We start from the raw sequence: 25,765 nt of genomic DNA, 5'->3' as shown, positions 1-25,765 counted from the left end.
ATGGTTAGTCAATCCAGGATCAAACCTCAATTGCATAAATTGATTGAAAGATATATTGACAGATAGATTGATAGATATTTTATGCAGTGAACTGGATTTTGACTCCTATGGCTATAAGAATATTAAAGCTATACTAGCAGTCACCCGTCTTTCGCAGTCACCATCTTTCGCGGTCACTGTCTTTTGCAGTACTGATTTTTGATATAATTTTTTAATGTTCTATTTAATGTGATCAGTGACGTGAGAGGATATTGTCATTTAGAATTACAATTAAGAAGGTCAGGTGCAATTTCAGTGTTTGAGTTAATTTTTCAAATCTGGGGGGGGCACCCCAATTTGAAAGTTGTGGTACAATTTCACCTGATGCAGCGCAATTTGAAGTGCAGTCTCAGAACAATCAAAATAAATTTACAATTTTGTAGGACACTTATGTTCAACATGGGCCTAAATATTTTGCATAGACACAGATTATCTTTCAACTACTCCTGTATGAGTGACCCAATATCAGACGAACCCTCTCCCATGATGAGCAGGGTTCATAATTAATTATTGTGAAGTCCCTTAGTTGAATAAATATCAAAGCTATATGTATACCTTCATGGGTCCAATATATAGTTCTAATTTATCAGTAGCAATACCAAGCTTATCCCCAATCACAGTCTTGATCTCTATCACTGATGTACTCTGCTTCACTCGGAGGTTCTCTGTTGTTGAAATGGGTGTCTTGATGAAAACTTGGAAGTCACTGTTTTCAGATCTGGAAATAGATGTAATTATCAAAAATATGTATGGTGTCAGCCAATATTGCTTGATTTTTAAACCAACCCTCCTTTTACTGACTATGCTTGCTCTTTCTACAGCAAGCTCTTACATGTCAAAAATGAATCGGCAGCAATTGTGCATGGTTTGCGAATTATGATGCTTATATTATTAGCTTTGATATACAATCAGAGCAAAATTTCTCAATTTAACAGTATTAATACTGTCCAACATACGAAACAAGGGCTGTTTACACAGAACAAAAACTAGTGAGAAACACAGTAAAAACCTTCTTTCCAGTAATGTGTTAATTATTTGAAACAGTTGAAAGGATTGTATCCCCAGAGTTGGATAATGGGACAACCCATTACTGACATTCTAATTAGACTTACAAGAGTCCATTACATTCTACCATGTTTGTGTGTTGCTCATGTATGGCATTTTGGTGTTTTCAGCTTGATTTTTTATGCACCATTATCTGCTAAAAGATTTTGGTTACACATCAAAATGATGATAATACCAACCTGTTTTGGTCACTTTGACTGTTATTCTTGCTTTTGGTCCTAAGCCTTTCTGTACTTTTTGCAGCTACAGCAGTGTCTTGGATGGATGGTGATTCCTGGGTTTGACAATTCCATCGGTAGTGTTGAGTAAAAATATGAACTGATTTTTTCCTACTTTTGGGGCTCTTTTGAGGTGTGACAGGCTTGGAAAAATCATATTTTGTAGTAAATACTTTCTGCTGCCACTCTTTCCATTCTTTAAGGTCTCTTGCAGGTCTGTCCCGATATCGGCCATCAGTACAAGGCTCTGGGGTGGAAGCCATTTTGAATCTGCAGGAAGATAAAAAGATTATATTAATCATTATACTTTGTTCACAAAACTTTCTTTAACTCCAGAGAAGTTATTTGTTACAGTGCATGTTATTAAGTTCTATCATACACTCACACAAAACGCACTTTACATCTACAGATACTGCGTCAAACTGTGCGCATGTCGTTCTATAATGATACATGATGTTATGCATCTTGCCTGCAATGAGCTAAACATTGCTGAGATTATGAATTGATCAGGGGCATACTGAGATCACAAAATTGAGGGGGGGGGGGGTAAAATTTCTAGGCCAAGAATATGGTTTGCTGTAGAAAATGTACAATTGTAGACCCTAATTTTTTTCGCCATGGCCCTTAAGAATGAAAAAAATGGAGGGGGGAGGTAGGGACAAAAAATTTCAGCATAATCTTGTAGCCTGGGCTTGTTGTGGTATTAACACCTTTATTGCAATCTGAGCTAACATGAGATGGCATATCGGCATGTGGTCCAGGGCTCGATTTAGAGGGGTTTTACATGCACAAATGCATGTAACTTTGGCTCTGTACATGTAGAATTTTGCCTATTATTCAGCCCATTTAGAGGAAAAAATTAGAGTTGTGCATGTAAGTTTTATCAGTGTTGTAGTCGAGGCCGGCCCATCCGAGACCAAGACCGAGACTGAGACCAGGCAGTCCGAGACCGAGACCACGAACGAGGACGGCTGGTCTGAGACTGAGACCAAGACTGGCAGGTCCGAGACCAAGATCGAGACCGGGCTTGAAAAAAAAAAAAACCAGTGGTGTCTGAAGCATTAAAATTTATGGGAGACAGGGACTGAGCATATGCCTATTTTGGTCAGTTTTATTGAGACTTTTATGCCCACAAAATGATCAAAACAATTAATATAATGTTCCCAAAAGCTAAAAAACTACACTTATAGAGCTTTATGATGCGCCTTTGATCATTATATGATCCACGTTGCAAGTTTTAATTTTGCGTTATTTACTATGAATGGAATTTGAAGAAAAAATAGATCCTTGGAAAAAACTAATGTTCTTTTGAAAAAAGATAATACATATGTAAATTCACTAACAATAAATTCATTCAAAAGGGCATTTCGTGATCCACAGCCTCATCCCCCCACTTAACACAAAAAAAGTTGAGATTTTTATATCACTGGAAACCTCTGGCTACATAATGTTTATGTACAAAATATTCCTTGCAGATTAATTAGTTTAGCAAAGATATCGTGAAATTTGAATTTCGTTCTGGTGCACCAGAACAAAATTACAACGCATTGTCTATGGAACAGTGTAATACACATAATCATGCATAACTCGCGAACGCAAAATCGGAATCAACTGAAATTTTGGGAATAGGTTTTTTTCGTGGATATCTAATGAAAAATGACATAAATAGAGGATGCTAGGATCACGAAATACTCCTTTAAATACCATTCATATAATATATAATTTTGAGGCCAAACGTGTTGCAGAGCATTTTCCCAAACAGTTGTTCAACACTTTTCTGCCAAACGTTATTAAATTAATGTTTTGCCAACTTTATAATATCATAATGTACAACAAATTCTGAAACTTTATTGTATAAAAATAAGAAAGCGTTCCTTTCCCAGCATCTAGAGTATACATTTTAACATTATTTGGTAACCTTTGAGTCCTTTGAAATGTTATGAAGAAAACCAAGAAGGGTTTCTGTGTTTGCTGGGATTAACTGTAATGTTGCTACTTTTTGAATGATGTACGAATGATTATTTGGGCAAATGCAAAGAAATATATGATGTGTTGCTAAAAAATAGATTTTAATGGAGCGGTATAATCTTGGATTCTGGAGATTGAGATAGAGTCTGTTTATACGATATTTTGAACAATTAATAATTGGGCCTAATTATAAATAATTGAGTAGGTATTGAGGTGAGAATGAGAATGTTAATTAGAAATTAAATTAATCTTTAATGATTCAATTTATGAAAACTGTTTGAGCATTAAAGGCTGCCAAATGACCAGAATGGTGCTATTTTACTGGTCTCGAAGCCAGTCTCGGACCAAGACCTCAAGACCAGAAGGGCCGAGACTGAGACTAAGATCAGCAGGTCCTAGACCAAGAGCAAGACCAAGACCAGGCTTAGCCGGTCTCGAGAATGGTCTCAAGGCCAGTCTCGAGATCTACAACACTGGGTTTTATTTTCTAAATCGACCCCTGATGTGGTCCCATTTAATTTGGTGGAAGCTCTATAGTCCGAAGGTTCTTTAGTCCGACGGTTCTTTAGTCCGAAGGTTCTTTAATCCGACGGTTCTTTATTACGAAGGTTCTTTATTCGACGGTTCTTTATTTGAAGGTTCTATAGTCCGAATTTCAAAAAGGTTCCCTAATCTGAATATTAAAAGAGGTTCTTTAATCCGAATTTTAAAAGCGGTTCTCTAGTCCGAATATGAAAATAGGCTCTATAGTCCGAATTTTAAAAGGGTTCTATAGTCGAATATGGAAATAGGCTCTATAGTCCGAATTTTAAAAAAGGTTCTATAGTCCGAAATTGCAAAACGGTTCTATAGTCCGAAACGGATACCGTGTTCTTTAGTCCGAATTGGTAAGCGGGTTCTATACTCGAATTTTATTTTTATCATTTGTTTCAGTGTCAAATCATCACTTGTTAAATACAAATCCGCTGAAGTTCAACATGGTTGGTTTCTCTGGATATTTTTCGTAGCATACATTAACGTTCACCTTTATTCTGGTGATAGTTTCTTCATTTTTATCCGTTTTTCATTTTCGACCCGTTCAGGGTAGACCCTGAAAACCCGTTTCTGGCCATTTTTCTATCCGAGAGCCTACTTTATTAAAAAATTGTGTTATGCAACTTATTGGGCGATCCAAGTTCATGTGTAGGTATCAAATATTTATTTAAGCTATAACATGCCTAAAAAGATTTTTGTTTTTACCGGAATCCATCTACATTACATCGTCATTACATCGTGATTTGGTGGTGTGCGCCCTTTTAATAGCAGTAGCGTCATATCCCGTTTGCCATAGACCCTGCTTTAGTATTATCTAGCTAGAGGGCGCAGTATATGTTAATGTTTTAAAAATTCGGGCTATAGAACCTTTTTACTGATTCGGACTAAAGAACACGGTATCCGTTTCGGACTATAGGACCGTTTTACAATTTCGGACTAGAGAACCCTTTTTTGAATTCGGATTATAGAGCCTATTTCTATATTCGGACCATAGAACCCTTTTTAAAATTCGGACTATAGAGACTATTTTCATATTCGGACTATAGAACCCTTTTTTAAATTCGGACTATAGAGACTATTTTCATATTCGGACTAGAGAACCGTTTTAAAATTCGGACTATAGAACCTTTGAAATAAAGAACCGTCGGAATAAAGAACCTCTTTTCAATTTTTTTTTCGGACTAGAGAACCTCTTTTAAAATTCGGACTAACGAATGCTATGAACACGTGTTAGGACTAGCGAACCTTCGGACTAAAGAACCTTCGGATTATAGAACCTTCGGATTATAGAGCAGTCCCCTTTAATTTGTGTGGACTGCACTTTCGATCTCTGAACAAAAAATGAATATTCAATGCATAAATCATTCCCAATGTTAATTAGAGATGGTGGGATGCTTCTCACTACATTGTAATAACAAGCATTTGTAAAAGAAAACCATTTATAGCACAAATATTGGTTCAGCAAAGGCCATTTTATAACGAAAATATTTCAAATTTAATTACCTTTATGGAGTTTAGTTTTGCAAATCTCTAGATGTGAATTTGGTAATTAAAGTTAATAAAAACAGTTTCTGTATATTTATTTTTGTATCATATTATATTACATATTATAACATTACAATACCTGATTTTATACTTCTTTCCAAGGTTGTCTGAATAAAGAGACATGCCATCGACACTCAATCACAAACCCATGAACTAACTAACAAACTATCACACCCTATATGGAATATTAGCAGGTTTTTTCTGTTTTAAAACAAACATTAAATTGATTTGTTATAATGGTGTTAATAATAATCTCACATCACATTTATAAATTCAAGAGCACATTTCTTGCTTACCTTATACTAAATTAAGACAGCTATTCCAACAGTCTCCAATCACATGTATCTACGCTACACGATTTTTCATAATGGTGTCGGCTTTGTTGCAATTGTATTGCATTAGGTGTGTGACGTCAACTTGACTCTCTCTGGCAAATTTTCAAAGACATTTTGTACCCTGGTAAAAGAAACAGCATCCAGGAATTTGAATTTAATATGCATGTTAATATTATCCACAATTGTTGTACCTACACCATAGAGCTGTCCAATCAGGTTACCATCCCGCTTGTGTGATACCAAGCTGGGTTGGACTTCCTGGCTAAATTTGCATAAGATCACATTTAGTAGGGCCTGTTAGTAGATTGAACTTATCTGACCCCCTAGCATAATCATTTACCATGGCAACCTGCTGAGTGCAAGGGACCTTTACCTGATACCCTGGATTGCACTTGAACTTGGTAATCGAAACCTAGCTACTGGCTACCTTGCCACGTAGGCCAAGGGCTCACACTCTCACAGATACTCATCATGGATACTAGTGCTATATAATAAATGCTTTATAGATAGTATTACTGATTACAATCGCAAATTTACAATTTGCGAGTGTTCTGTTTTTGGTCAGTTCTTCTTTCTTTCTTTCTTTCTTTCTTCTGTCAAACTTTTAACGAGCCATTGTAGCCATATGCTTTAGGCCAATGTAACCATATTTGGTCACAAGGACCATTGGGTAGGGGCACAAATGTTACATGACCAACTCGAGGTCAAAGGTCATCCAAAGGTCATTATGGCCAAAATTTGATTTTCACTAAAAATACTTCTTCTTCTACAAATTACATAATACAATGACGTCACTTGCATACCTGCATCGCCTTTAGCCAGTGTCTAAAAGTTGTACAAAGAATTGGGGTCAAAGGTCATTAAGGGGGTAAAATCTTACAATTGTATTATCTCGACATCCATAAGGGGTATGGGGCTCAAACTCGTTAACAACAAATCTCATGACCAGGGGAACATTTTACAGGGGTCAGGTCAAAGGTCATGCAGAGGTCATATTTTAGAAATGCATTTTCTGTACATCTGTAAGGGGTACGGGACTCACACTCTGTAACAACAAACTTGATGACCAGGGGAATATATTGGAACACTTTGCAGGGGTCAGGTTAAAGGTTATCTGGGGTCAAATCTTATAATTTCTTTTTCTGGACATCTGTAAGGGGTATGTGGCTCAAACTCAGTGATAACAGATCTCATGACCAGGGAACATTTTGCAGGGGTCAGGTCAAAGGTCATGCAGAGGTCAAATTTTAGAAATGCATTTTTGGACATCTGTAATGGGTACGAGGCTCAATTTTGATGACAACAAACCTCATGACCTGGGAAACATTAAGGTCAAAGGTCAGATCAAAAGGTCATTTAAGGGTTACATGCCTGGCGATTGTCTGCGCTCTGTGAGCGCAAATTATCTCTAGTTGCTGATTCCTTAGCAATTTGCAAAATTGCTAAGGTCTGTTTCTGTCAAGTTCTTTCTTTCTTTCTTTCTTTCTTTAAGTTAGGCGTGCAGCCTAACTTATTTTTTTTTTAAGTTAGGCGTGCAGCCTAACTTATTTTTTTTTCTTAAGTTAGGCGTGCAGCCTAACTTATTTTTGTCTTGCCGTTTGTTTCTTTCTTTCTTTCTTTCTCACAATTGACTACTAGTGCTACATCCGTGATCGGATGTGGACCAAACGCATAGGCAAGCCGTATTGGGTAAGTGGCTACAAAAGTCTTTAAATGTTTTAATATCGGAGGTCATCCAGGGGTCACAGGGGTCAAAAAGGGTCATTTTTGCCTCATATGTGCCGCATCCCCCATTATAATTAGGGGCAAAACATGGAGACATCTAGTCTAGTGTTTTGATAAACAAGAGATAACCACAGGCAATGGTTCTGCTGTCTGTGCTTCAAAACGTGTCAAATTTCGTCAGGATTGGTCTAGTGCTAGGTGGTGAGTGCCGTGCATTCTCTAAATTCAGTAAATTTCCATCGTCAACCGTGTGGAAAATGACATACTGACGAGGCGGTTTCACAAGTTGCGGCTCTATCATACCAGTCGCCGCCTGGCTATTGCAGCTGCAATCCATACATCAAAAGCGTGTAAATTTTGGCTATTCCAACTGCAATCCATACACCCTTCATGCAAGACATGACTGGAATCGTCCACACAGGGAGTGAATATTACAAACGGAGTCACCCATTGAGGTAGGCCCATTGAAATTCACACGCCCTGTGTGGGAGATTAAGATAATGTCTGCCGGAGAGGTTGTATGAATTTCAACTGGAACAGCCCAGTTGGGGTGTATGAAACCGCAAGTGGGCGATTCACACGAAACAAACTGAGGTATGTTCAGATGCCAATTTTGTTACATATCTTGAGTGTAACTTGTGATGTGATGCCTGTATGCTAGATATAAACAGCTACAACAGTATTATGCATTGCTTGAGATAGTCATATCTTTAAATAGGTGTGATTGCAGTTGTTTGTACATGTACATGTAGAGTTGGCAATGGTATTAGAACTTAGAAGCTATTACATGTGGTTGTGAAATAGGCTATTGTGGGAAATGACTTCATTCAATCAGATGTGATCTGAATATTGTGAGGTTAGTGATGCAGTGGTATTTGTGCTGCACTGGTACTGCACACACGTACTTTTCTTCTTTCTTGAAGAAATGTATCGGAACTGGTTTGTGTGGGGGTGTGTGTGGGTGTGTGTGGGGGGGGGTGATATCTTGGCTAAAACTGCACCACGCCTTCCCATGATGCATTTATGAAAATCAATAATCCCACTTTATAGTTTCTACAGATGACTTAATAATGGTAAATAAGGGGGGTAAGTAAAATGTTGAAATATGACCGCATTAAACTGCAAAGGTCATGTGAGGTCAAAGGTCAGGTCAAATTACAAGTTGCTCCGATTGGGCTGTAACTCGGGGGAAATGATCCCTGACACTTGGGGAGTATAAAACCACAAAGGTCAAGTGAGGGCAAAGGTCAGGTCAAATTTGAAGTTGCTCCAATTAGGCTGCAAGTCGGGGAAAATGATCCCTGACACTTTGTGAGTATAAAACCACAAAGGTCATGTGAGGTCAAAGGTCAGGTCAAATTTAAAGTTGCTCCAATTGGGCTGTAAGTCGGGGGAAATGATCCCTGACACTTGGGGGAGTAGGAAACCGCAAAGGTCATGTGAGGTCAAAGGTCAGGTCAAATTTAAAGTTGCTCCAATTGGGCTGTATGTCGGGGGAAATGATCCCTGACACTTGGGGAGTATGAAACCACAAAGGTCATGTGAGGTCAAAGGTCAGGTCAAATTTGAAGTTGCTCCAATTAGGCTGTAAGTTGGGGAAAATGATCCCTGACACTTGGGAGTATAAAACCGCAAAGGTCATGTGAGGTCAAAGGTCAGGTCAAATTTGAGGTTGCTCCAATTAGGCTGTAAGTCGGGGAAATGATCCCTGACACTTGGGGAGTATGAAACCGCAAAGGTCATGTGAGGTCAAAGGTCAGGTCAAATTTGAAGTTGCTCCGATCAGGCTGTAACTTGGAGAAAATGATCCCTGACACTTGGGGAGTATAAAACCACAAAGGTCATGTGAGGTCAAAGGTCAGGTCAAATTTAAAGTTGCTCCAATTGGGCTGTAAGTCGGGGAAATGATCCCTGACACTTGGGGAGTATAAAACCACAAAGGTCATGTGAGGTCAAAGGTCAGGTCAAATTTGAAGTTACTCATTTAGGCTGTAAGTCGGGGAAAACGATCCCTGACACTTGGAGAGTATAAAACCACAAAGGTCATGTGAGGTCAAAGGTCAGGTCAAATGTGAAGGTGCTCCGATGAGGCTGTAACTTGGGGAAAATGATCCCTGACACCTGGGAAGTATTACACCGCAAAGGTCATCCGAGGTCAAAGGTCAGGTCAAATTTAAAGTTGCTCTGATTGGGCTGCAACTCGGGAAAATAATCCCTGATACTTGAGAAGTATGAAACTGGAAAAGTCATCCAAGTTCAAAGGTCAGATCAAATTTAAAGTTGCTACGATCAGGCTGCAACTTGCGGCAAATGATCCCTAACACTTGGGGAGTGTAAAACCGAAAAGGTCATCCAAGGTCAAAGGTCAGGTCAAATGTAACATTGCTCCGAATATGAAACCGAAAAGGTCAACCGAAGACAAATTTAACGTTGCACAGTATTGCTGCGTGATGATGTCATCACAGTCATCATCGCCTAACTTACCTCGTGCCCTTGCAAAGGGCACAGTTGCTCTAGTTAAGTTAGGCGTGCAGCCTAACTTATTTTTTTCTTGCTGTTTGTTTCTTTCTTTCTTTCTTTCTTTCTTTCTCACAATTGACTACTAGTGCTACATCCGTGATCGGATGTGGACCAAACGCATAGCCAAGCCGTATTGGGTAAGTGGCTACAAAAGTCTTAAAATGTTTTAATATCGGAGGTCATCCAGGGGTCACAGGGTCAAAAATGGTCATTTTTGCCTCATATGCCGCACCCCATTATAATTAGGGGCAAAACATGGAGACATCTAGTCTAGTGTTTTGATAAACAAGCAATGGTTCTGCTGTCTGTGCTTCAAAACGTGTAAAACTTCGTCTGGATTCGTCTATTGCCAGGTGGTGAGTGCCGTGCATTCTCTAAATTCAGTATATTTCCATCGTCAACCGTGTGGAAAATGTCATCTGACGGGCGGTTTCACAAGTTGCGGCTCTATCATACCAGTCGCTGCCTGGCTATTGCAGCTGCAATCCATACATCAAAACGTGTAAATTTTGGCTATTCCAACTGCAATCCATACACCCTTCATGCAAGACATGACTGGAATCGTCCACACAGGGAGTGAATATTACAAATGGAGTCACCCATTGAGGTAGGCCCATGCGAAATTCACACGCCCTGTGTGGGAGATTAAGATAATGTCTTCCGGAGAGGTTGTATGAATTTCAACTGGAACAGCCCAGTTGGGGTGTATGAAACCCCAAGTGGGCGATTCACACGAAACAAACTGAGGTATGTTCAGATGCCAATTTTGTAACATATCTTGAGTGTAACTTGTGATGTGATGCCTGTATGCTAGATATAAACAGCTACATCATTTCCACTGATGGCTATAGGGTGTGTGTGTGGGGGGGTGATATCTTGGCTAAAACTGCATCACGCCTTCCCATGATGCATTTATGAACATCAATAATCCCACTATATAGTTTCTACAGATGACTTAATAATGGTGAATAAGGGGTGAGGGGTAAGTAAAATGTTGAAATATGACCGCATTAAACCACAAAGGTCATGTGAGGTCAAAGGTCAGGTCAAATTTAAAGTTGCTCGATTGGGCTGTAACTCGGGAAAATGATCCCTGACACTTGGGGAGTATGAAACCGCAAAGGTCATGTGAGGTCAAAGGTCAGGTCAAATTACAAGTTGCTCGATTGGGCTGTAACTCGGGGAAAATGATCCCTGACACTTAGGGAGTATAAAACCACAAAGGTCAAGTGAGGTCAAAGGTCAGGTCAAATTTGAAGTTGCTCGAGTAGGGTGAAAGTGGAGAAAACGGAGGCCTGCGACTCAGGGAAAAAAAAACCACAAAGGTCATGTGAGGTCAAAGGTCAAGTCAAATTTAAAGTTGCTCCAATTGGGCTGTAAGTCGGGGAAATGATCCCTGACACGTGGGGAGTATAAAACCACAAAGGTCAAGTGAGGTCAAAGGTCAGGTCAAATTTAAAGTTGCTCCGATTGGGCTGTAACTCGGGGAAAATGATCCCTGACACTTGGGGAGTATGAAACCGCAAAGGTCATGTGAGGTCAAAGGTCAGGTCAAATTACAAGTTGCTCCGATTGGGCTGTAACTCGGGGAAAATGATCCCTGACACTTAGGGAGTATAAAACCACAAAGGTCAAGTGAGGTCAAAGGTCATGTCAAATTTGAAGTTGCTCCAATTAGGCTGTAAGTGGGGGAAAATGATCCCTGACACTTTGAGAGTATAAAACCACAAAGGTCATGTGAGGTCAAAGGTCAGGTCAAATTTAAAGTTGCTCCAATTGGGCTGTAAGGCGGGGGAAATGATCCCTGACACGTGGGGAGTATAAAACCACAAAGGTCAAGTGAGGTCAAAGGTCAGGTCAATTTTGAAGTTGCTCCAATTAGGCTGTAAGTCGGGGAAAATGATCCCTGACACTTTGGGAGTATAAACCACAAAGGTCAAGTGAGGTCAAAGGTCAGGTCAAATTTGAAGTTGCTCCAATTAGGCTGTAAGTCGGGGAAAATGATCCCTGACACTTGGGGAGTATAAAACCACAAAGGTCATGTGAGGTCAAAGGTCAGGTCAAATTTAAAGTTGCTCCAATTGGGCTGTAAGTCGGGGGAAATGATCCCTGACACTTGGGGAGTATAAAACCACAACGCTCATGTGAGGTCAAAGGTCAGGGCAAATTTGAAGTTGCTCCAATTGGGCTGTAAGTCGGGAGAAATGATCCCTGGGAAGTATTAAACCGCAAAGGTCATTCGAGGTCAAAGGTCAGGTCAAATTTAAAGTTGCTCTGATTGGGCTGCAATTGGGAAAATGATCCCTGACACTTGGGAGTATGAAACCGCAAAGGTCATGTGAGGTCAAAGGTCAGGTCAAATTTAAAGTTGCTCCGATCAGGCTGCAACTTGCGGCAAATGATCCGTAACACTTGGGGAGTGTAAAACCAAAAAGGTCATCCGAGGTCAAATTTAACGTTGCTCAGAATATGAAACCGAAAAGGTCAACCGAAGACAAAGGTCGGGTCAAATTTAACGTTGCACAGTATTGCTGCGTGATGATGTCATCACAGTCATACGCCTAACTTACCTCGTGCCCTTGCAAAGGGCACAGTTGCTCTAGTTGCTGTTTGTTTCTTTCTTTCTTTCTCACAATTTACTACTTGTGCTACATCCGTGATCGGATTTCGACCAAACGCATACCCAAGCCGTATTGGGTAGGTGGCTACAAAAGTCTTAAAATGTTTTAATATCGGAGGTCATCCAGGGGGTCACAGGGGTCAAAAATGGTCATTTTTGCCTCATATGTGCCGCACCCCCATTATAATTAGGGGCAAAACATGGAGACATCTAGTCTAGTGTTTTGATAAACAAGAGATAACCACAGACAATGGTTCTGCTGTCTGTGCTTGAAAACGTGTAAATGTTCGTCAGGATTGGTCTAGTGACAGGTGGTGAATGCCATGCATTCTCTAAATTCAGTAAATTTCCATCGTCAACCGTGTGGGAAATGTCATACGGCCCATTCGAAATTCGCACTCCCTGTGTGGGAGATTAAGATAATGTCTTCCGCAGAGGTTGTACGAATTTCAACTGGAACAGCCCAGTTGGGGTGTATGAAACCGCAAGTGGGCCATTCACACGAAACAAACTGAGGTATGTTCAGATGCCAATTTTGTTACATATCTTGAGTGTAACTTGTGATGTGATGCCTGTATGCTAGATATAAAGAGCTATATCATTTCCACTGATGGCTATAGGTGTGGGTGTGGGGGTGTGTGTGGGGGGGGTGATATCTTGGCTAAAACTGCATCACGCCTTCCCATGATGCATTTACGAAAATCAATAATTGCCACTATATAGTTTCTACAGATGACGCAATAATGGTGAATAATGGGGGGGGGGGGTGGTGAGTAAAATAGTAAAATATGACCGCATAAAACTGTAAAGGTCATGTTAGGTCAAAGGTCAGGTCAAATTACAAGTTGCTCCGATTGGGCTGTAACTCGGGGAAAATGATCCCTGACTCCTGGGGAGTATGAAACCGCAAAGGTCATGTGAGGTCAAAGGTCAGGTCAAATTTGAAGTTGCTCGAAGTCAGGCTGTAAGTCGGGGAAAATGATCCCTGACACTTTGGGAGTATAAAACCACAAAGGTCATGTGAGGTCAAAGGTCAGGTCAAATTTGAAGTTGCTCCAATTGGGCTGTAAGTCGGGGAAAATGATCCCTGACACTTAGGGAGTATGAAACTGCAAAGGTCATGTGAGGTCAAAGGTCAGGTCAAATTACAAGTTGCTCCGATTGGGCTGTAACTCGGGGAAAATGATCCCTGACACTTGGGGAGTATAAAACCACAAAGGTCAAGTGAGGTCAAAGGTCAGGTCAAATTTGAAGTTGCTCCAATTAGGCTGTAAGTCGGGGAAAATGATCCCTGACACTTGAGGAGTATAAAACCACAAAGGTCATGTGAGGTCAAAGGTCAGGTCAAATTTGAAGTTCCTCCGATTGGGCTGTAACTCGGGGAAAATGATCCCTGACACTTGGGGAGTATAAAACTACAAAGGTCATGTGAGGTCAAAGGTCAGGTCAAATTTGAAGTTGCTCCAATTCGGCTGTAAGTCGGGGAAAATGATCCCTGACACTTGGGGAGTATGACACTGCAAAGGTCATGTGAGGTCAAAGGTCAGGTCAAATTTAAAGTTGCTCTGATTGGGCTGTAACTCGGGGGAAATGATCTCCGACACTTGGGGAGTATAAAACGACAAAGGTCATGTGAGGTCAAAGGTCAGGTCAAATTTAAAGTTGCTCCGATCAGGCTGCAACTTGCGGCAAATGATCCCTAACACTTGGGGAGTGTAAAACCGAAAAGGTCATCCGAGGTCAAATTTAACATTGCTCAGAATATGAAACCGAAAAGGTGAAGCGAAGACAAAGGTCGGGTCAAATTTAACGTAGCACAGTATTGCTGCGTGATGATGTCATCACAGTCATACGCCTAACTTACCTCGTGCCCTTGCAACGGGCACAGTTGGTCTAGTTAAGTTAGGCGTGCAGCCTAACTTATTTTTTTCTTGCTGTTTGTTTCTTTCTTTCTTTCTTTCTCACAATTGACTACTAGTGCTACATCCGTGATCGGATGTAGACCAAACGCATAGCCAAGCCGTATTGGGTAAGTGGCTACAAAAGTCTTAAAATGTTTTAATATCGGAGGTCATCCAGGGGTCACAGGGGTCAAAATGGTCATTTTTGCCTCATATGTGCCGCACCCCCATTATAATTAGGGGCAAAACATGGAGACATCTAGTCTAGTGTTTTGATAAACAAGAGATAACCATAGGCAATGGTTCTGCTGTCTGTGCTTCAAAACGTGTAAAATTTCGTCTGGATTCGTCTATTGCCAGGTGGTGAGTGCCGTGCATTCTCTAAATTCAGTAAATTTCCATCGTCAACCGTGTGGAAAATGTCATACGGCCGGGCGGTTTCACAAGTTGCCGGCTCTATCATACCAGTCGCCGCCTGGCTATTGCAGCTGCAATCCATACATCAAAACGTGTAAATTTTGGCTATTCCAACTGCAATCCATACACCCTTCATGCAAGACATGACTGGAATCGTCCACACAGGGAGTGAATATTACAAACGGAGTCACCCATTGAGGTAGGCCCATTCGAAATTCACACGCCCTGTGTGGGAGATTAAGATAATGTCTTCCGGAGAGGTTGTATGAATTTCAACTGGAACAGCCCAGTTGGGGTGTATGAAACCCCAAGTGGGCGATTCACACAAAACAAACTGAGGTATGTTCAGATGCCAATTTCGTTACATATCTTGAGTGTAACTTGTGATGTGATGCCTGTATGCTAGATATAAACAGCTACATCATTTCCACCGATGGCTATAGGGTGTGGGTGTGTGTGTGTGTGGGGGGGGGTGATATCTTGGCTAAAACTGCATCACGCCTTCCCATGATGCATTTATGAAAAGCAATAATCCCACTATATAGTTTCTACAGATGACGCAATAATGGTGAATAAGGGGGTGAGGGGTAAGTAAAATGTTGAAATATGACCGCATTAAACCACAAAGGTCATGTGAGGTCAAAGGTCAGGTCAAATTTAAAGTTGCTCCGATTGGGCTGTAACTCGGGGAAAATGATCCCTGACACTTGGGGAGTATGAAACCGCAAAGGTCATGTGAGGTCAAAGGTCAGGTCAAATTACAAGTTGCTCCGATTGGGCTGTAACTCGGGGAAAATGATCCCTGACACTTAGGGAGTATGAAACCGCAAAGGTCAAGTGAGGTCAAAGGTCAGGTCAAATTTGAAGCTGCGCCCATTGGGCTGTAAGCCGGGGAAAATGATCCCTGACACTTTGGGAGTATGAAACCACAAAGGTCATGTGAGGTCAAAGGTCAGGTCAAATTTAAAGTTGCTCCAATTGGGCTGTAAGTCTGGGGAAATGATCCCTGACACCTGGGGAGTATAAAACCACAAAGGTCAAGTGAGGTCAAAGGTCAGGTCAAATTTGAAGTTGCTCCAATTAGGCTGTAAGTCGGGGAAAATGATCCCTGACACCCACAAAGGTCATGTGAGGTCAAAGGTCAGGTCAAATTTGAAGTTGCTCCAATTGGGCTGTAAGTCGGGGAAATGATCCCTGACACCTGGGGAGTATAAAACCACAAAGGTCAAGTGAGGTCAAAGGTCAGGTCAAATTTGAAGTTGCTCCAATTAGGCTGTAAGTCGGGGAAAATGATCCCTTACACCCACAAAGGACATGTGCGGTCAAAGGTCAGGTCAAATTTGAAGTTGCTCCAATGAGACTGTAAGCCGAGCAAAATGATCCCTGTCACTTTGGGAGTATAAAACCACAAAGGTCAAGTGAGGTCAAAGGTCAGGTCAATTTTGAAGTTGCTCCAATTAGGCTGTAAGTCGGGGAAAATGATCCCTGACACTTTGGGAGTATAAAACCACAAAGGTCAAGTGAGGTCAAAGGTCAGGTCAAATTTGAAGTTGCTCCAATTAGGCTGTAAGTCGAGGAAAATGATCCCTGACACTTAGGGAGTATAAAACCACAAAGGTCAAGTGAGGTCAAAGGTCAGGTCAAATTACAAGTTGCTCCGATTGGGCTGTAACTCGGGAAAATGATCCCTGACACTTGGGGAGTATAAAACCACAAAGGTCATGTGAGGTCAAAGGTCAGGTCAAATTTAAAGTTGCTCGATTAGGCTGTAACTCGGGAAAATGATCCCTGACACTTGGGGAGTATGAAACCGCAAAGGTCATGTGAGGTCAAAGGTCAGGTCAAATTACAAGTTGCTCCGATTGGGCTGTAACTCGGGAAAATGATCCCTGACACTTAGGGAGTATGAAACCGCAAAGGTCAAGTGAGGTCAAAGGTCAGGTCAAATTTGAAGTTGCTCCAATTAGGCTGTAAGTCGGGGAAAATGATCCCTGACACCCACAAAGGTCATGTGAGGTCAAAGGTCAGGTCAAATTTGAAGTTGCTCCAATTGGGCTGTAAGTCGGGGGAAATGATCCCTGACACCTGGGGAGTATAAAACCACAAAGGGCAAGTGAGGTCAAAGGTCAGGTCAAATTTGAAGTTGCTCCAATTAGGCTGTAAGTCGGGGAAAATGATCCCTTACACCCACAAAGGTCATGTGAGGTCAAAGGTCAGGTCAAATTTGAAGTTGCTCCAATGAGACTGTAAGTCGGGGAAAATGATCCCTGACACTTTGGGAGTATAAAACCACAAAGGTCAAGTGAGGTCAAAGGTCAGGTCAATTTTGAAGTTGCTCCAATTAGGCTGTAAGTCGGGGAAAATGATCCCTGACACTTTGGGAGTATAAAACCACAAAGGTCAAGTGAGGTCAAAGGTCAGGTCAATTTTGAAGTTGCTCCAATTAGGCTGTAAGTCGGGGAAAATGATCCCTGACACTTTGGGAGTATAAAACCACAAAGGTCAAGTGAGGTCAAAGGTCAGGTCAAATTTGAAGTTGCTCCAATTAGGCTGTAAGTCGAGGAAAATGATCCCTGACACTTAGGGAGTATAAAACCACAAAGGTCATGTGAGGTCAAAGGTCAGGTCAAATTACAAGTTGCTCCGATTGGGCTGTAACTCGGGGAAAATGATCCCTGACACTTGGGGAGTATAAAACCACAAAGGTCAAGTGAGGTCAAAGGTCAGGTCAAATTTAAAGTTGCTCCGATTGGGCTGTAACTCGGGGAAAATGATCCCTGACACTTGGGGAGTATGAAACCGCAAAGGTCAAGTGAGGTCAAAGGTCAGGTCAAATTTGAAGTTGCTCCAATTAGGCTGTAAGTCGGGGAAAATGATCCCTGACACTTTGGGAGTATGAAACCACAAAGGTCATGTGAGGTCAAAGGTCAGGTCAAATTCAAAGTTGCTCCAATTGGGCTGTAAGTCGGGGGAAATGATCCCTGACACCTGGGGAGTATAAAACCACAAAGGTCAAGTGAGGTCAAAGGTCAGGTCAAATTTGAAGTTGCTCCAATTAGGCTGTAAGTGGGGAAAATGATCCCTGACACCCACAAAGGTCATGTGAGGTCAAAGGTCAGGTCAAATTTGAAGTTGCTCCAATTGGGCTGTAAGTCGGGGGAAATGATCCCTGACACCTGGGGAGTATAAAACCACAAAGGTCAAGTGAGGTCAAAGGTCAGGTCAAATTTGAAGTTGCTCCAATTAGGCTGTAAGTCGGGGAAAATGATCCCTGACACCCACAAAGGTCATGTGAGGTCAAAGGTCAGGTCAAATTTGAAGTTGCTCCAATGAGACTGTAAGTCGGGGAAAATGATCCCTGACACTTTGGGAGTATAAAACCAACGGTCAAGTGAGGTCAAAGGTCAGGTCAATTTTGAAGTTGCTCCAATTAGGCTGTAAGTCGGGGAAAATGATCCCTGACACTTTGGGAGTATAAAACCACAAAGGTCAAGTGAGGTCAAAGGTCAGGTCAAATTTGAAGTTGCTCCAATTAGGCTGTAAGTCGAGGAAAATGATCCCTGACACTTAGGGAGTATAAAACCACAAAGGTCATGTGAGGTCAAAGGTCAGGTCAAATTACAAGTTGCTCCGATTGGGCTGTAACTCGGGGAAAATGATCCCTGACACTTGGGGAGTATAAAACCACAAAGGTCAAGTGAGGTCAAAGGTCAGGTCAAATTTAAAAAGTTGCTCCAATTAGGCTGTAAGTCGGGGAAAATGATCCCTGACACTTTGGGAGTATAAAACCACAAAGGTCATGTGAGGTCAAAGGTCAGGTCAAATTACAAGTTCCTCCGATTGGGCTGTAACTCGGGGAAAATGATCCTGACACTTGGGGAGTATAAAACCACAAAGGTCAAGTGAGGTCAAAGGTCAGGTCAAATTTGAAGTTGCTCCAATTAGGCTGTAAGTCGGGAAAATGATCCCTGACACTTTAGGAGTATAAAACCACAAAGGTCAAGTGAGGTCAAAGGTCAGGTCAAATTTGAAGTTGCTCCAATTAGGCTGTAAGTCGGGGAAAATGATCCCTGACACTTTGGGAGTATAAAACCACAAAGGTCATGTGAGGTTAAAGGTCAGATCAAATTACAAGTTGCTCCGATTGGGCTGTAATTCGGGGAAAATGATCCCTGACACTTGGGGAGTATAAAACCACAAAGGTCAAGTGAGGTCAAAGGTCAGGTCAAATTTAAAGTTGCTCCAATTGGGCTGTAAGTCGGGGAAAATGATCCCTGACACTTGGGGAGTATAAAACCACACCGGTCATGTGAGGTCAAAGGTCAGGTCAAATTTAAAGTTGCTCCAATTGGGCTGTAAGTCGGGGGAAATGATCCCTGGGAAGTATTAAACCGCAAAAGGTCATTCGAGGTCAAAGGTCAGGTCAAATTTAAAGTTGCTCTGATTGGGCTGCAATTGGGAAAATGATCCCTGACACTTGGGGAGTATGAAACCGCAAAGGTCATGTGAGGTCAAATGTCGGTCAAATTTGAAGTTGGTCCAATTGGGCTGTAAGTCGGGGAAATGATCCTGACACTTGGGAAGTATTAAACCGCAAAAGGTCATCCGAGGTCAAAGGTCAGGTAAAATTTAAAGTTGCTCTGATTGGGCTGCAATTCGGGAAAATAATCCCTGACACTTGAGAAGTATGAAACTGGAAAGGTCATCCAAGTTCAAAGGTCAGGTCAAATTTAAAGTTGCTCCGATCAGGCTGCAACTTGCGGCAAATGATCCCTAACACTTGGGGAGTGTAAAACCGAGAAGGTCATCCGAGGTCAAATTTAATGTTGCTCAGAATATGAAACCGAAAAGGTCAACCGAAGACAAAGGTCGGGTCAAATTTAACGTTGCACAGTATTGCTGCGTGATGATGTCATCACAGTCATACGCCTAACTTACCTCGTGCCCTTGCAAAGGCACAGTTGCTTTCTAGTTCTTTCTTTCTTTCTTTCTGTCAATCTTATAATGAGCCACCGTAGCCATATGCTTTGAGCCATGTTGACCATAGTTGGTCATTAGGACCATTGGGTGGGGGACAAATGAAACATGATCAACTTCAGGTCAAAGGTCATCCACTTCCGCCAATGGCCAAAAACGTGATTTCACTAAAAATGCTACTCCTTCCACAAATTACACAGCACGATGATGGCACTTTGGTACATGCATCAGCTATACCCAGTGTCTAAAAGTTATTGTCCAGAATCGGGGTCCAAAGGTCATTAAGGGGATACTTCCGGTATATGACCAAATACCCTAAAATGCTGCTCCTGTCGCAAATATATATAGTACAACAATGTTACTTGGTCATCAGGACTAATATCTGGTGGCACAAATGTCACATGACCAACTCAAGGTCAAAGGTCATGGAAAGGTTATTATGGCCGAAAATGTTATTTCCTATTATTTTTACTAAAACTGCTACTCCTTACTAAATTACACAGCAAGATGCGTCACTTGACACATGCATTAGCCTTGAGGTCAAAGGTCATCTGAAGGTCATTATGGCTGATGTGATTTTCTGTTCTGTTACTAAAAATTCTAAGTCAATCACAAATAAATTATAGCATGACATTACTTGCATACAACCATTGGGGTCAAAGGTCATTGGGTCAAAGGTCATTGGGGTCAAAGGTCATGTAGGTATTACTTCCAGTATGTAGCAAATTACCTTAGGAAGTCGCACTATAATAGCGCATGACCAAAGTTGCACAGAAATATTTACATGAATATTGAATAATTTTTAGTTAGGCCAAATAAAAAATAATCATGTTTCGCGTCTTCTCCCGGTTCCTTTTTTGAGGTTTCTTCAATTATATTTTTATTTTTTGAAATTCAGTTTTAACTCTTGGGAGTAAAGATGCTTTCTATAGCCTTGCCAATATACAAGAAACACTTTTGGAAGGTTTTGTGATAATTAGAGGAGGCCTATCTCTTTGAACAAGATATAAAAGAGGCCTCCTCCTTTTTCCAGGCATTATTATGTGCGCTAAAACAGTTCTAATTATGGGTATTTGCACCAATTTTTACGATAAAAATAAAATCCCCTCTTCCTCCTTTTTGAAACATGTTTTTTATTTTACTTGGCCTTATCAAAATGATTTCACATACTGTAATAGTATGGAAAATAATTATGTAATATAATTTATGATTATAATTATAATAACTCTGTTCATACATGTATATTCCAATGAATTATACATATGCTGGACCTTTTGAACTCGCATATGCTATAGGTGAGCTAACGAATTAACCTTGGTCTCTAGCCAAATTCCAAAGTTATAGTGCATTTCAAAAAAAGACCTCTCAGTAAAATCAGCATAATATGCTACCTCTTACATGCATTCATGCTATATAGCTGCGCTAATTAGCTATAGGCCTAGGTAATTAGCTATTGCTAAGGTCGCGTATATGTGTATGCGCAATTAGCTCTAGTTGTGTCTTACTTTGTGTAATTAGGATACACAAACATGGTGTCAGAACTGAAACGACCCATGTCTCATTCTGGAACTGTTCTGCATAGAACGTAAGCCAGAGATGGAGGACACAGGTTTTTTGGAAACTTTTGGGGATAACATATAGCTCTCCAAAACAGAACCACTGAACTGCTACCAATACCATGCAGGTACATGTATGGGCGTCGGTTAGCCTATAGTGTATTGTGTATTGGACGGAACTTGCTAAAGTTTTGAGTCGATTTGGTTGAACAGTGGACAAGTCAAGAACACTTCATCATGCCACCGCCAGAAGGAAACCCACCAGATCCACCACCATTTGCGCACTTTCCTGCGCCATCGCCAATGGAAATGAAAGGAAATAAATACGAAAACTGGACTTTCTTTCAAGCGCAATTTGAAAGTTATGTAACAGCGACCGGACTGGACAAAAAATCGGCTGGAGTACAAGTTGCTACCCTTATATCGCTGATGGGTAAGGAATGTTACCAAAAAGCGTACAAAGGACTTGTATTAACAGAAGATGACCGGAAAGATAGCGCTAAGATAATAAAAGCGCTCAAAGAATACTTTGAACCATCGCGCAATGTGATCTACGAAAGGTATATTTTTAATACCTGTGATCAAGGAAAGCTAAAGATTGACGAATATGTCAATAAGTTACGTCAACTGGCCATTACTTGTGATTTTGGAACATTATCCGACGATCTTATACGGGACAGGATAGTCCTGGGCGTAACCGATCACGCTATACGGGCCAGACTGTTACGAGAAGACAAATTGACGCTAACACGCGCCATGGATATGTGTCGGACCAGTGAAATAACGGCGGCACAATTGGAGAAACTGAATAGTTCATCATCAGATCAGGTGAATTATACGCGTGGATCAGGTAGGCCAAATAGGAGCTATGAGAAGAACTCTAGGCCAAATTTTCGTTCAGGACCACCACAAGCACCGAGGCAAAGACCTAATACCACTGCAACGGGCATGAAATGCAAGTACTGTGGAGGTGAACACGAACGAATAAAGGAAAAATGTCCGGCATATGGACAACAATGTCGCAAGTGCAAGAAGCAGAACCACTTCTCGCGTGTGTGTAGAAAGAAAAGTTAATACGCAAATTATGCTTGCGCTGATGACACGGTCCGCGAAACGGAATCAAGCGAAGATGAAGCACTATTTATGGAAACTATAGAGGTAGGGCTTCAATCGGTTGAGTCGGTACACGCAGTCGATGAAAATGCATGGTTTGTTGTGTTAAATATGCAGGTCAAAGAGCAGGGATATGTACATGAGCTTAACTGTCAAATGGACACAGGAACAGGGCGTAACCTCATAAGCTACATGGACTTCTGCAAACTACACGAGGATGGGAATCCACCAATGCAGCCAACAGATGTAAGACTCAGATTCTATGATGGAACAATTATCGAGCCAATAGGAAAGTCGCATATCCAATGCAAATATGGACACATACAGAAGGAGTTTGAATTCCAAATAGTAGATGTTGTTGGTAGGAAACCATTGATAACAGGTAACAGTTGTGAAGCATTAGGCCTAATAGAAATTAAGACCAGGAAACATGTAGGCCTAAATATGACAGAAACACAAACAGAAAACTTAACAAGAGAGGACATCATCACTCAATACAAAGATGTGTTCACGGGGCTAGGGAAACTCCCAAGTACTTACCACCTAGAGGTCGACAAAGAGGTCACCCCAGTCAAACACCAACCGAGGAAAGTAGCTTTAGCTATCAAAACAGAACTCAAACAGAAGCTACAAGAGTTGGAGAAAAGACAAGTGATAGCCAAAGTAACAGAGCCGACAGAATGGATCAGCAGTATCGTGGTAGTACGCAAACCAAATGGGAAAATGAGGGTGTGTTTGGATCCGAAAGATCTGAATGAGGCACTGAAACGCCCGGATTACCCACTCCCGAATATTGAAGAGGTGCTATAGTACGTTTAAGGGACCCTTGGACTATGTTTGCCAGAAGAGAGGTAGAAGGTTAGATTTGAGGTGCATGTGCTTGGTTAGAATGCTAAATGAAAGTTTATACATGGCCTAGCACCTACGGACATGCGCAGACGTGTGGCAATGTTAACCTTGCGTGCATGCTTCATACCTAATTCGTTTATTTACACACACCACACGAGAAGCATATTCGAAAGGCTAGCTTCGGGCGACGTCGCAATAGATGCTAGTAGATGCAAGTATGAATACAATATCATCCAAGAGTATAATCTCTTATAATCTTTAGGTCCGAGAAGTACTTAAGTTTGTTAATGATGTTCTATACACGTCAGTGGGGAATTATGCTATGCCACCGCATCCGCAGTAGGCATATATGGTACAATGTCATTAAACACTCGGACAAGTATTCAGAATCAAAGGTCTTTTGACAGCAACGGTTGAGTACGCAATCTCTAAACGCTGCATAAATAGACAGATTTGCACTACAGACCTTTAGTTCAGGCCACGCACACAGAATATTTTGTTTACTCCCCAACAGGCATTACAAATGCAGGCGTGTATTAAACATGTTTAACGCCAATTGGAAAAATAAAAGGTGGAGGGAAACCACATTTTGTTTTAGACTATATTTTCACTAATACAAGTTATCATGGTTATAGGCCTATGATGTAAGGTATTAAAAGAAAAGAAATAAGTATAATATTGATCAAATCAAGAAGAATATCAGAGATTTTTTTTCCTACTCGCACATTACACACGAGGCAGGCCTGTGTTTTATGATTATAAGGGCTACGGTAAAAAAGATAATATGCTAGTTACACTAAACAAGAGACTTTTCGTGCTTGGCTGATCCTCACTTGATGAAGGTCATATTGAATTATCGTCTACAAAGATGCCTCCTCTCCAGGCCAATGGTACGTTCAAATCGATCGGTTGGACGTCCAAAGGTCCCATGAACGTATTATACCACAACTAGCCAAAGCCAAAGTGTTCTCAGTACTTGATGCGAAAGATGGTTTTTGGCAGGTACAATTAGATGAGGAAAGCAGCTATTTGACGACTTTTGGGACACCTTTTGGTCGTTACCGGTGGCTGCGCATGCCATTCGGTATCTGTACCGCTCCAGAAGAGTTCCAGAGGAGACAACACGAAGTCTTAGCTAGAAGGGCTAAGCGGCATAGACGTAATTGCAGATGACATACTAGTCTATGGATGTGGAGAAACCATGGAAGAAGCCAACAAAGATCATGACAGGAATCTGATCAATGTGCTAAATAGAGCACGACAAGCGAATCTGAAGCTGAATGAAAAGAAGCTCAAACTGCGGCTCACAGAAGTGCCGTATATGGGACATGTCCTTACGCATAAGGGACTAGAACCAGACCCAGACAAAATAAGGGCAGTCAAGGAAATGCCAAGACCTGAAGGGAGTGCAGCGCATCCTAGGGTTTGTAACATACTTGGCAAAATTCCTACCTAGGCTCTCAGATGTCTGTGAACCACTGAGAAGACTAACAGACAAAGACGCGGCGTGGGTGTGGTTACCCCACCACGACCAGGCAATGGATCAGATCAAGGAACTGGTGACACATGCACCAGTGCTACAGTATTATGATCCAAACAAAGAAGTCACAGTTCAATGCGATGCGTCAGAGAAAGGGCTAGGTACAACACTTCTTCAAGAAGACCGACCAGTGGCATTTGCTTCCAGGGCACTCTCGTCATCTGAGCAGAATTATGCTCAGATTGAGAAAGAGTGCCTGGCAATTGTTTTCTCATGCGAGAAATTCGATCAGTACCTGCATGGAAGACCCAAGGTCAGGGTTCACACTGATCACAAACCACTGGTCAACATCTTTGCGAAGCCTATAAAAGATGCCCCGAAGAGGCTACAAAGAATGAGGTTGAGACTACAGAAATACCAACTAGAGTTAGAATACAAGGAAGGTACAAAGATGTATCTAGCGGATACCCTGAGCCGCGCATTCATGCCTGAAATGACACATATAGAACCATCAGACGAAGACATCTTCTTCACAGCTGAAGAGTCAGGCCTGTATGAAGAGCTGGCGAGAATAAACCAGATAGACTATGTCCGACTCAAAGTGGATATGAAGGAAAAGATTAAGAAGAAGACAGCGGAAGACGAGACGCTGCAAATGCTGAAACAGACAGTCCTGCGTGGATGGCCAAATCGGAAAGACCAAGTACCACTAGCCATTCGGCAGTACTGGGCTTACCGAGACGAAATAACAACCGACAACTTAGGGCTATTGTACAGAGGTATGAGAGTCATCGTCCCTAATAGTCTGAGAGGAGAAATGCTAAGAAAGCTACATGTAAGCCACCAGGGTGCTGAAGCCTGTATCCGCAGAGGAAAAGATATTCTTTTCTGGCCAGGTATGGC

General features: G+C 41.5%; 3 protein-coding genes across 3 annotated transcripts in view; 1 reads left to right on the top strand and 2 right to left on the bottom strand.

Annotated features, from left to right (window-relative positions):
- Positions 1–5,771, bottom strand: part of LOC140141785 (uncharacterized) — a 251,222-nt gene extending 245,451 nt beyond the window's left edge. The window contains exons 1-3 of the mRNA XM_072163649.1: positions 5,666–5,771; positions 1,284–1,592; positions 595–757 (exon numbers count right to left, since the gene is read on the bottom strand). Coding sequence (XP_072019750.1) covers positions 595–757; positions 1,284–1,585 — 465 coding nt within the window. The 5' untranslated portion in view covers positions 1,586–1,592; positions 5,666–5,771. The remainder of the gene's footprint in view (positions 1–594; positions 758–1,283; positions 1,593–5,665) is intronic.
- LOC140141786 (transmembrane protein 267-like) overlaps positions 5,742–25,765 on the bottom strand; it is a 68,727-nt gene continuing 48,703 nt past the window's right edge. The window contains exon 4 of the mRNA XM_072163650.1: positions 5,742–5,825. The gene's annotated coding sequence lies outside the window, so the exon portion shown is untranslated. The remainder of the gene's footprint in view (positions 5,826–25,765) is intronic.
- On the top strand, positions 21,658–22,494 carry LOC140143018 (uncharacterized). The gene has a single exon (XM_072165051.1). The coding sequence runs from the start codon at positions 21,658–21,660 to the stop codon at positions 22,492–22,494; it is 837 nt and encodes a 278-aa protein (XP_072021152.1).

This window comes from Amphiura filiformis, chromosome 20 (assembly GCF_039555335.1).
Source record: "Amphiura filiformis chromosome 20, Afil_fr2py, whole genome shotgun sequence".
Lineage (NCBI taxonomy): Eukaryota > Metazoa > Echinodermata > Ophiuroidea > Amphilepidida > Amphiuridae > Amphiura > Amphiura filiformis.
The sequence above is the reverse complement of the archived record's forward strand: the minus strand, read 5'-3'. Positions and strand labels throughout refer to the sequence as shown.